Below are 13,051 nucleotides of genomic sequence, written 5' to 3' on the forward strand. Positions count from 1 at the left end.
GATATGGGAGGAGTTGGAGGGGAGGGAGTGGGCATGGATTTGATTAAAACACCTTATATACACGTATGAAATTCTCTATAAAGTTTTTGTAAAAGTTAAAAATGAAGATAAAAAGAGGACGCACTAGCCACGTGTGTTCTGCCTTCACTTGTTGGGCTGAGTGTTGGAAGTATATTTTTCATACTGTAATCTCATGAGGAACAGGAGTCAAAGGTAAGTCTGTAAGGTTCTCAAGTGACTTATGTTGCACGACTTCATCCCACAGTGTAGACCAGAAAGCCTGAGGAAGCTGGTTGAAACAGCAGAAACTGCATAGGAAGTAGGTCTGTCTCAATTTGATGGCTGTGCCTACTCATAAGGAATGAGTTACACATAGGCTCTTACTCTTCCTAGAACATCATATCTGGATTCACTAAGTATTCAAGGGCAGATACTCAGGATAAAGAGGACGAGCAACATTTCCAGAACACAATGTCAATCAGTCCTTTCCCAAGAGGTGATTCAAATCTGACTCCCATCCCAGAAATCAGTCAACACAGACACATACAAGTGGAGAACAACTTCACCCAGGATTTTAAATTCCCACTGGTTTGTCACTCAAGTTCAGGCTGACAGCTACATATTAAGAGCTTGATCATGTCATAACAAAACATAACGAAATGCTGTATTATAACATAAAGTAAATAAAAGCAGAAACTCAAAACTGTACACTACTGTATGCTCTCAATAAAAGCAATAGATGTAAAAAGGTCAAATACATACCGGAGCTTTTAGAATCAACATGAAATAATTTTTTCAGCTTGTTTTAAGGGATTTGTCCTCACTAAGTTTTCTTTTTTAAATATTTTATTTATTATTTTATGTTTATGCATGTACAGCCTGTATGTAGGTAAGTGCACTTGTGTCATGTAATGCCCATGGAGGACAGAAGAGGCAATCTCTGTTGGATCCCCTGGAACTGGACTTAAGGACAGTTGTTAACTGCGATGTGGGTGCTGGGATTTGAACCTGGGTCTTCTGCAAGAACAGTCAGTGTTCTTAACCACTGAGCATCTCTCCATCCCCACAAAGTTTTCTTTCACTAGGTTTTCTATTAATATATGAATTAGTCATAAATCCTGCCAGAGTGGTCAGTCCACAATGGCCCTAGTACTATACCAATATGCAGATGTTTAGCTTTTAAAAATTATATTTATTTACTAATTTATCACATGTGTATGTGTATGTGTGAGTACACACATGCTATAAAGCACATGTGGAAAAGTCAGAGGACAACTGTGGGAGTCAGTTCTCTCCTTCCACCATGTAGATTCCAGCAATCGATTCAGGTCCTCAGGCTTGGGAGCAAGTACCTTTACCTGTTAAGCCACCTTACCAGCTCAGATGCTTAGTACTTTTAAACACAAGCAGTTTTCTTTCACTTAATTCTCTCTGTATTCCTTCGATATTTCACTGTAGGTAATTATCCACAAAGCAGAACAGATATCAAGGAATCAGAGGCTGAAAGCGCATGGATGCCTTTCATGTCAAACCTTACACTGTGGTAACAAGAAGAGAGGCTGAATTCTGGGATATTAAAGAAGAAGGTACCTGTTATTTAAACCACACTTACCCTGTCTCCAGGCCGTACCATAGGTTCTTGCTTTGTACCCAATTTATGCAGAATATTGTAAGCAACTTTCATGCTTCTTGTCCACAGTTTGCCTGTTGATCAAAGTATAAGGACACAAGTAACTCTATGGTATACATGCATTTTCAGTTATGTAGAAATTTACACTTTAAACTAGGGAGCATTCTCTGAGTCTAATACACACATCTATTCTGCTCCCAATACATGTGATCTTCAGTAACTGATATGGAAGAGACAACTGACAAGAGGGACAGGGAAGCAAGACTAGAAGTGGAGGTCCACAGAAAGGAGGGAAGCAGTGGAGATCTTTTAAAAACAGCTTGGGAGGAGGGGAAGGGGAAGGGAGAAATAAGAACCTTAACTTTATTCTGTTTAGCCTCTCTTAAGTTTGGCATATGATGAGGGAAGGTTTGATGGGACAAGAAGCCAGAAGTCTCATGAGCACACACTTCACAGCCACAGGAATGGGAGGGATTGGGTCCTGAAAAGGTCTCTATCAGAATTTACCCAGAGATTTTATTTTTCAAACCTTCAACTTGAGATCCTGGAATCAGGATGGGAAATAAGCACTAACAACTCTAACAATCTACCAGAGATGCTCCCAAACAAGCCCTAACGCCAGACAAAATTCCCTGGTGTATAAAGTACTTCCAGCAAAGCCACAGAAAATTCTAATTAGCATCACAGAAGTAGTGGGGGAAAGATTTCTACTGAGGAACACAGGGGAGGGCTCCCATTGCTGGTTTTAAACTGCACTCAGGAACATTCATCTATTACTAACTATTCTATTCAACTATTCATCTATTACTAACTATGTGCCCTGCCTTACATGACTGCAATGAACACAAACTGTACAAGAATGGCCTGAACAGGTCATTCAAAAGTCTCTTCCTTTGTCCTCAGTGTTAACATTTCCTAAGCTCAGGTTTGGGATATTTTGGAAGAGGAATCTTTGAGCTTAAAGATAGTGGCAAATATATTTAATCATTTTAAAATTCTGAACTCTGGGGAAAAACATGTAAAGGATGAAAACACGAAAAACCTACTGGGCATGGTGGCGCATGCCTTAATCCCAGCACCTGGGGGGCAGAGGCAGGTGGATCTCTGTGAGATGGCGGTCAGCCTGGTCTACATAGTGAGTTCCAGGCCAGCTGGGGCTACAGAGAGAAACTGTCAAAAACAACAAACAAACAAAAACCTTAAGTTTTAAATTTAGGATGAAGATAGGTTTTTTTTCCCTTAGAATTTTTTAAAAAGCAAGCTCTGAAGGACTTGCACACTTCAGGTCCTTGTCCTACCCTCTGTGCTTCCAGGTCATCATGAATAGTTGGGGATGAAATAATAGTGAGTTCAAATCTAAAAGCAGCTCTTGCACACACAAAGTAGTCTGAGACACTGCTGCTGAAAGCTTTTCAGAAGGAATCAAGGTAAGGGCTGATACATTCATGCAAAAATAGTATAATGAAGGTCAACTCTGATCACGTTGTTTCATTGCAACCACTGTCTCATTTTCCTTTGTAAACAGAAACGCTTCTGGTTTACAACACATTTTTAATTAAAAAAAAAACACCTCTGCATTTATTATATTCCATATTAGAATTGCAGTCACCTAAATTAATACTGTTGCCTACCATTTATGAGGCTCATCAACTTCTCTGCCCCTTAGTGGTTAGAGAGCAAAGAAAACATTTTATCTTTGATTATTCTAATCCCCAGGACAATTCCCAATTCACAGTATGTGTTAAACACTTTTCGAGTTTCGCTAATGTCATAGGGAAGAACCAATTAAGTCTAGTCAGGGTATGCGATTTAGCATGACTCTTAAGTACTTCATTACTAGATGTGAGATTTTATTCATGCTCCCTTCCTCTATCTTCTTTAGGTTGTCAGGTTGAAAATCACTTGATATTTTATCTGGGAAGTATATTTTATTTAACAGTCACCAGCTCGTTAGAAATAACTGAGAGTGATTTTTTTCCTCATAAATATTTTAAACTTTCAGACTTCCTTAATGTGAACAATACTAGGGAACTCTTTTAGCTGAATAATTAAAATTTGTTGTCACTGAATAAAAAAACAATGTGTTATAAACAAACCAATTAATTAAAACCATTATAGTCTGCTAATGTTTCAACTTTATTCTCAGCTAGGAATCTTAGAAGTTAGTATATCATATGCTCATTCAAGAAGGGCAAAATACAAACTTTGGACAAAATTACTGAAATACACTTATTCTTACTACCATAATTATTATTTTGTTTTAATATGTTTGGATTTGTTTTATTTATGTGTATGAGTGTTTTGCCTGCATGTATGTAAGTGCACTCATGTCATGCAATGCCTGCGGAGGCCAGAAGAGGGCATCAGATCCCTTGGAACTGGATGGTAACTGGATGGTTGTTAGCAGCTGTGTGGGTGTTGGGCACCAAAACCAGGTCCTCTGAGAGAGTATCCAGTACTCTTAACCACTGAGCCATCTCTTGAGTACTTATTATTTTGTTTCTTGAGAAAGGGTCTCACTATGTAGACCAGGCTTCCTGCTAACTCACAGAGATCTATCTGCCTGCCTCTGCCTCCTGAATGCTGGGATTAAAGGCGTATGCCACCATGCCTGGCTCTATTTAGTATTTTTATACCTTGTAATTTTCACAGAGAAAGAGAAACTGTGTGCAGCTGCTACTCTAAATAGAAGAAGACATAAAAGGTCTGAAAATGATGAAGGACTCTTTGCTTTAGTCTCCTGGATCTGAATGAGGACCAGTCAACTGCAGGGCAGTACAACTGCTAAGAAAGGAGGCAGATGGGTGTGGAAGGGGTGATACCTAGAGCTACCAGGGGAGTAAAGCACCCATAAAACAGGGGCAGGAACTGGATAGAGCCACTATAAACATCTCATAACAAAAAGGTTGTGGGGAGACTGCCTAGTCTATTCCTAACTCCAGCAGCTAAACTCCTGGACACACCTGGAGGGTGTCCACCCGGACTGGACATGGGACTGGTTCGTGTATTCCCACCCCTATCTGAGGAGGTACTGGCAACTGATGACCACTGGGGAGCGGGGAGGAAGTCAGTTTTTGTCAGGGATGCAGAGCCCAGGGAAGCTGCCCATGCTGCAGTACATGGTCCCACAAGCAAGCACAAACAGGCAGCACTGAATGAACCCAGTGTGTTGAGTTATTGAAAAATAAAAAGAGTACATCAAGTTAGAGGGGAAAGTGATGCTAGAGGGAGGAGAGGGAGTGGTGGAGGGGCGGGGAGGGAGGGGAGGAATGGGGTGAGTGTAATCAAAGAACATATGCAGGTAAGAATACTAAAACACTAAAATAAATAAAAATTTTAAAAAAGGACATTTGTTTGGTAGAAAAGCAAAATTCATTTACAGGTTTTGTAACCAAAAGGAGGGGTAAATGAAGACACCAGAGCTGCCCAGGAGACACGAGAAGGAAACAGCACATCTCCTTCATGAAGAGTCCACGGGCACTGCTGACTCTGCTTCCTATTTCTGTTGGTCATTTACATCTTAAGTATCAGAACTTTCACAAGTTTATTCTATCTACATGTTCTACTAAAGACTAAATTTCTCAGCTGTGTACTCTGTTTCTTTAGGACTTGGCAGGAAGTTAAATTTGGGGACTGCAAGGAGTGAGAAGACTTTAAATACTATAGTCCTTGAATTATACCAATTTGTCTAGGCATTAGAGAAACTCACACAAGCTTTCCCCCCACTGAATTGTCTCAGCAATCATCAATTGTTTGTTCATCTGTTTTCATTTTCCACACAGATAACACTAACCTATACTCACTCAGCTAGCCAACACTTTCATTTTATGTACTGATAAGGTAACAAGTTTGTATTTGAAAATATTTTTTATCTTCCCTTAAGTAAAAGCTAAGATTGGCTGATAACTCCTAGTTAACATTAAAGATTAAAATATAACAAAATAAAAGTGACTGAAGAGCAGGGGCTGGGACACTTTAAGTGTAGGTATGATGCTTTGGAGAACACACATTTTCACATATGTAACAGTGGCTTTCTTGTACTTCAAACTCATCCTAGGCTTGTCAGAAAGGGAAAGGAGAAAGCAGTAGTGTCATTACAGTCCATCAGCAGAGAGTTGGACTTGACATGGCAGACTCTTGATGACTGATCTTCACTCACCTTTGACTTCCCAAGCCTGAGGATTGAGCCAATGCACAGTACAAGCTTAATGCACCCCAGTCAATGCTCGCAGGTCACCAGAATGACAGTGTGCTGGGATAGACACAAGGTTAGTGCCAAGGTTGTCCCACAGCCAGGTAAGCTTTGGAGTCGTTAGCAGTCAAGATGCAGCAATTCCAAGTACATAATTAGTTCTAAGAATTAATTTGGCCAGGCATGAGGGTCACATAGAAGAAGTCTCATTTTGACTGAATAAAACATTCTAAGACCATAATTTTTATTTATTTATTTATTTATTTGTTTGTTTGTTTTTGTCTTTTTGAGACAGGGTCTCCTTGTAGCCCCAGCTGTCTTGGAACTCACTATGTAGACCAGGCTGGCCTTGAACTCACAAAGATCCGCCTGCTTCTGCCTCCCAAGTGCTGGGATTAAAGGCATGTACCACCATGCCCGGCCTAGAGCATAATTTTTAAAGAATCAATAAAGATTATACTTAATCACAGATGATGATCTCTAAACATTTTAAAGAGTCCAATGAAGCTATGAACATAAAGTAACTGTGAAAAACAAACTACCAAACCCAACACACTTCTAAACCAAAATCCTGTTTGGGCTCTTGAAATGCATGGGCTGCAGTATGTGTCTCTGGGGCTGCACCCTGAAAAGGCTGAGCTCTACTTTGTTCTATGATTTAACATAGGATCTGGCTCTTGACTTTGGTGGCTAATGTAAAAATCAAGTTCTTTCCTCCTGATCATCAGAAGTGTGTGTGATATAAAAACAATGCCTAAGTATTTTTAAAGCCATCTAATCTCACCTGCAGACAATATAAGCCATTTGCTCCTGCAACCATTAAGCTTGTTTTGTTGGGTATTATTATTATTATTATTATTTTTGCAAAGCTGAAGACAGTAGCAGGAAAATGACCTTAATCTGATTTCTGCATGGTAGTACAGCAAAGAGAAAGACCTCTCTGTAGTATGTGCTTACAATCTGCATTATCTATATGAGAGAATTATGGGAAGCCTGTTTCTCTGCTTTCTGTATTGCGGATCCTGATCTTCCTGCTTCTAAGTGATGATACCCAAGTGGTGCTGATGATACACAATCCTAAGTGCCATAATCCCTAATGTGGAAATCCTGAAAGATCAAAATCTCTAAAGTCTAAAATTCCCCCAAAGCCACAATCCTAAAAGAGTAAAACTACAAATGTTGAAATCCTGAAGGCCCACCGAGGAGCAAGTTCTGGGGATGGGGGTTGGTTAGTGACTCCATTTGCATGAAGGATGTTGTAGTAGAAGGAATACCTAGAAACTGATCAAGCATCACCTTGAATAGGTCTATCCAGTTCTCTCTGGGAATCAGTATACATCTGAGTAGATGGAGATATCTCCCTTGTTATGGACTGACACCATCTATCAGCCAGGGGACCAGGACGAATAGAGAAAGAAAGTGAACTGGTCTTTCTCTGAGAACTAGAATGAATGCTATGCTGTAATGGGGATCAGACCTCCAAGCTCAGCAATAGTGCATGTGCCTGGCATGTACAAGGAACTAAATGCAATCCCTAACGCAAAAATTCTGACATAAAAAAAGCAGAAGTTCAGACTATACAGCCTCTGGACTCCAGGACCCACACCAGCAGTCTCAAGAGTCAGCAAGCGTTTTAATTTTCCTACTATTTAAAAGTTGCAGCATTTTTTTTTTACAATTTGGTATGTTGTATCTTTCATCTTTGTACCATTCCCATTCTAATCCTAGAGGCACAAATGATACAAACACTTTCAGACAGCTCTAATTCAGTTTTTGCATTTTTGACGCTCTGAAAGTGCCTTATTGGCATTGACTTTATCAGTATTGTTTGTAGAAAAATGTTGAAATTTTCTCAAATGAACAGATATCCTTTATTGAACACCAATATTCTTAGATAAAATTTCTCAAGATCCCAGCTTTCTTGGTGACTGTATATGCAGCACTGACCCAAAACAGCATTTGATCAATCTTGTCAAAAAAGACATGGGCTGTCCACCACACATTCCACAGGACCACAGTTGTAAAGCTGGTTGTACATCATTGCCAATGGCAGTGAGGAAGCTTGTGTACATTTGCTTTCTGACTTGGTTCTTTACGAACATAGCTCATCTGCTTAAACCTATGTGACTTCTGTGAGTAAACATGAGTGTTTATCTTGGCAAAACTTTCTCTATTCTTACCTATTTTATTGTAGAAAGTGGCCTATGAAACACTGTGTCAATGTTTTCCTATGTTTCTCAAATAAATCCTTTAAAATGTAAATAAATGTTTTTTAAAAAGGAATTTTTAATATTTTTTCCAGATCTGTATTTTTTGCATTTGAACTTCTGGGTTTTAGTCTTTCTATTTCAACACTTGGGATTACAGTTTATTGGTGTTTTTCTGAATTATGACCCAAATCTATATCAAAGATTTAGATATATATTCCCTAGTGATCACTCCCAAAAGTATTTATTTGAAGAAACCACATGCATCTTTCCAAGAAGACCTAGTATCATCCTGGAGTTATGAGCACTGGTTTATGCACCCATTTCTGGTTTTAAATTTTAAAAAGTTACTTCTCATAAAAATTTACATCATGTTAATTAGTAGAGGTGATAAACATTACCATTGAAATCTACCCAATGACTTTATAGACATACACAGGTGCCAAGGAGCCGAGTGCAACCGACTATGACTAGTAATAATCAGATACATACAGATTTGAGATGCATGTGCCAACATCTCAGTGTTATTAGCAAAAATGAGTCTTTCTGAAAGAAAGAGTTTATTTTAAAATGAAATGGAGATTTTTTAAAAGGTTAAAAACTCGATTTTATGTCTTACAGGGTTTATACTGAGTTCAATATTATATAACTGTATTAATTCAAAAGTGAACCTAGAAATTTTATAGCCACTTTTTAAAGATGTATCTTTGCTCTGGAAACTGTTATTGACTATGTTAAAGCTATAATGTAACACTTTTTCTAAAAAATTTTTTAAAAAGTATAAAAAAGTTACTCTAATGAAATGCTTCTTCTAAAAAATAAAAAATACATACAATTTTAAAAAAGTTACTTCTGTATATACACCAAATAAGTTTACTAAAAAATTCCTTTAAAGACACCAGAAGATGGAAGGACCTCCCATGCTCACGGATTGGAAAACTTAATATTGTGAAAATGACCATCCTACCAAAAGCCATTTATAGATTCAATGCAATGCCAATCAAAATCCCCATGACATTCTTTACAGTATTAGAAAAAAACCCATCCTAAGATTCATATGGAAGCACAAAAGACCCCAGATAGCCAAATCAACCCTGAGCACTAAGAGCAATGCTGAGGGGATTACTATACTAGATTTCAATCTGTATTACAGAGCTATAGTCATAAAAACAACATGGTACTAGCACAAAAATAGACTCATAGATCAATGGAACATGACTGAAGACCCAAATATGAGTACATGCAATTTCAGCCACCTGATACTTGACAAAGGGGCCAAGAACATTCACTGGAGGAAAGACAGCATGTTCAGCAAATGGTGCTGGCAAAACTGGATCTACACCTGTAGGAGAATGAAGCTAGACCCATATCTTTCACCTTGTACCAAAGTCAACTCCAAATGGATCAAATATCTCAATGTGAAGCCTGAAACTCCAAAAGTGTTAGAAGAAAACACTGGCAATAATGTACAAGATATTAGGAAAGATGTAGGAAAGGACTTTCTAATTTGGACATCAACTACCCAGAACTAAGGTCAAGAAACAAGTGGGAACTCGTTAAACTAAAAAGCTTCTGTACAGCAAAAGAAACAATATGGTAGTGAAGATAAAACCCAGAGTGAGAGAAAGTCTTCACTAGTGACAGATCTGACAGAGGTTTAACATCCAGAATATGTAAAAAACTCAAAAATCTAAGAATCAAGAAAGTAAGTGGCCCAATTAAAAGATGTGTTTAAGATCTAAACAGGGACTTCTCAAAAGAAGAAATAAAGATAGCTAAGAAACATATTAAAAAGTGTTCAACATCTTTATAATTAGGGAAATACAAGTTGAAGTCACTTTAAGATTTCATCATACCCCAGTCAGACTAGCTAAAGTTAAGAGAACAAATGATACCAAATGCTGGCGAGGATGTGGAGAAATGGGAATGCTTATTCACTGTTGGTGGGATTGCAAACTTGTACAACCCTTATGAAAAGCAGTGTGGAGAACTCTTAAAAATCTAAAAATGAGGCTGGAGAGAGGGTTCAGCGGTTACTGGCTGCTCTTGCACAAGAACCAGGTTTGAATCCCAGCACCCACATGGCAGCTAACAACTTTTTGTAACTCCACTTCCAGGGGATCCAACAGTCTCTTCTGTCTTCCACGGGCATTGTACAACATGGGTGCACTTACCTACATCCAGGCAATACACGCATACACATAAAATAAAAATAATATAAAGATCTAAAAATGAATCTACCATTTGACCCGGTTATACCACTCCTTGGCATATACCCAAAGGACTCATCCTATTGTAGAGACACTTGTACAGCCATGTTTGTTGCTGCTCTTTTTGCAATAGCTAAGAGATGGAAGGAACCTAAACTGAGTGGATAATGAAAACGTGGTACATTTACACAACGGAGCTCTACTCAGGAGGTAAAGAAAGACTAAATCATGAAACCTGCAGGTAAATGGATGGAACTAGAAACTGTTATACTAAGTGAAGTAACACAGACTCAAAAACAAACAAACAAACAAACAAACAAAAAACGACATATGTTCTCCCTCATATGTGTATCCTAGCACCAAATCCTTACATGTCAGTATGTTTCCTGATGTAACTACAGGAACCAGGATAATGAAAAGGAACCAGGGAGGTAAAAGGAAAGAAGGAATGTGAGAAAAAAGAACTGTAGGAGGCAGGTGTTACTAAGGGAGAAATGGATAAAATGGGGGGCGTTTAAAAAGAAGGTTATATAGGAACTTTGGAGTAAAGGGAAAGAAGGAGCTCAAGAGAGGTGGAACCATAGGATACTGGTATTTGGGAGAAATGGAGAAAAAAGGGACACTTTAAATGGGGAACTCATGGTACAAGGGTTAGAAAGGGAGAGAGAGGAGAGATAAATAATGCCTAGCTAGTGTAAAAAAGCCAGAGAAAATATATTAGTCCAACAACCTAATGACAAATTACATATGCAATATTTCCACATGAGTCCATGTATATAGCTGAAGGCTATATAACAAGAAATAGTGTCAGACAGGAGAAACCTTCCTTTGAGTTGTTGGCCAGGGTGGTCCAAGAGACTCCCAAAATTGCAGAGGCTATTGCCACAACCCTTGATTGCCTCCCAGAACTTGAAGTTAAGACCCTACTGTTGAAGGCAGAACATACTTCAGACACAGGATTTGGAGCAATGGAGCTAGAACTGACCTGCAAAGCCACTTCCCCTGAAGGCTAGATATCATAGCTTTGGAAAGCACTATGCAAGGTGCTAAGGGAGAACATCAATTGATGGTCCAACACTGGCCTCAAGACCAAATAATCACAACAATGATCTGCACAGCATATGACACTGGTGCAGTAATAGCACTTTTATGTTGGTGGCAATCAATAGCTACCTAATTGGACTCAAAGCCCACTCAATGGGAGTAAACTCATGTGAAGTACTATAAACATAGCCAAAACCACATGGCTGGCAAGGTCAGAGATCTTAGAGAAAAACCACAAAACTGTTACATTCCTAGACTAATGTAATTTCTTACTATGTGAAAAATATGTATCCTTTTATTTTCAGACCAATATCCCAGTCACCACTCATCAAAGAACTTCTTTGGCACCAGAAAGAGACTATTACAGAGTACCACAACTGGTCACACACAGACATTGTCTGTGAATTGCCCAAGTCTCAATGGAATATCTACAATATAACCGCTACAACTAAGGCTCAAGAAACATAGAACAAGTGGAAAAGAAGACAATAATGAATATCTCAATTCTCATTAATGAAGCCCCCTCATGCAACAGTGGGCCAGGAACACAAGAGGTCACAAATGGCCAAGTGTAGAGACTAAGAATCTTCAGAATTCTGGTCGTTGGACAAGACTCCTATATTAAACTACAGCCACCCAGGGCTCAGGGACCACTGCAGAAGATGGGGTGGAAAAACTGTAAGAGCCAGGGAGGAGGTGCACAATCATAAGGAAATAGAGTTCTACAAGCTCCTGGGACCCTGCTCATATGAACCTACAGCAACGGTGTCAGCATGCACAAGACCCATACAAACTCAAGCAGACAAAAACTCAACACAGAACTGGGAAAATGGACAGCAGACCCCAATCTTAGCTGAAGAAATATTGGCAACTGATTACTGCTGGGTGAGGAATAGTTGATCTTCCTAAGGCGAGAGGCTCTAGATAGGCTGACTAGACCTCAGTGGATGAACTTGCACTGAGGAACATCTGGGGACACTAACTTGATACGACAGGCCTTAAGACAAATGACAGAATGTATGAATTCCAGTGGGGGGGACTATGGAAGGGGACCAGTGGGGAAGTGGATATAGATGATTAAGATTGATTGGGATGTTCTATATAAAATATATAAAAATTAAATAAACAAACAAAAAAATATATTTTAAAAGCAACAATAACAAAAATTCCTTTAGATTTTCATCTATTTTTACACCAGAAACAAATAAAGCAACAAATATGAATGAGCCACCTAGAAGACATTTCCTCCACCCAGTGGCAATTATGTGCAGGGATGGCAAAGGCCAGAGAGCACGCCCTATAGGATTACCGTAAGTGAGGATATACAGGGGTTTTCCATTCGTGTCCATGGTGGTCAGGCAGGGAGCCTTTGGTGAGATGGTCCCCCATCGCTGCAACGCGGCTTCTAAAGAGGGTGGCCAGTTTGTGACCACCCCCAATTGTTCTCCTCGAGTGGCCAGCATCTGGGCCCCTTCTGGCTTTGGTTGATTTGGATCTGGCTGTTGAACTAAATACATTTGAAAATACAAGGTTTTCCATGTTAGTATGATTATTTTGTAGTTTTGTTTATAAAAAGTCAAAGAGATTTATATTTAAGGAATAAATGTATTGGCTGACAGCAAACAAGCTTTTCTAGAATCAAGATCATTCACAGATTTAATAAAAGCACTGAGTTCTTATGGTTTCCATAGAAGGCAATGCAGACCAGAGAACTTAGGTGGCATGAGAACATCCACAGACAACAGACAAACCGTAGGAATGCGTGGAG

The 13,051-nt window shown here is 39.0% G+C and overlaps 1 protein-coding gene across 5 annotated transcripts in view; it reads right to left on the bottom strand.

Moving 5' to 3' along the window:
- Positions 1-13,051, bottom strand: part of Dip2c (disco interacting protein 2 homolog C) — a gene marked incomplete in the record, with an annotated part of 458,386 nt that overhangs the window by 131,318 nt on the left and 314,017 nt on the right. For all 5 annotated transcript variants that reach the window (XM_029567488.1, XM_017800185.2, XM_029567487.1 and 2 more), the window contains 2 exon segments: positions 1,613-1,704; positions 12,593-12,790. In XM_029567488.1, coding sequence (XP_029423348.1) covers positions 1,613-1,704; positions 12,593-12,790 — 290 coding nt within the window.

Source organism: Nannospalax galili, unplaced genomic scaffold (genome assembly GCF_000622305.1).
Source record: "Nannospalax galili isolate Female #2095 unplaced genomic scaffold, S.galili_v1.0 scaffold399, whole genome shotgun sequence".
Taxonomy (NCBI): Eukaryota; Metazoa; Chordata; class Mammalia; order Rodentia; family Spalacidae; genus Nannospalax; species Nannospalax galili.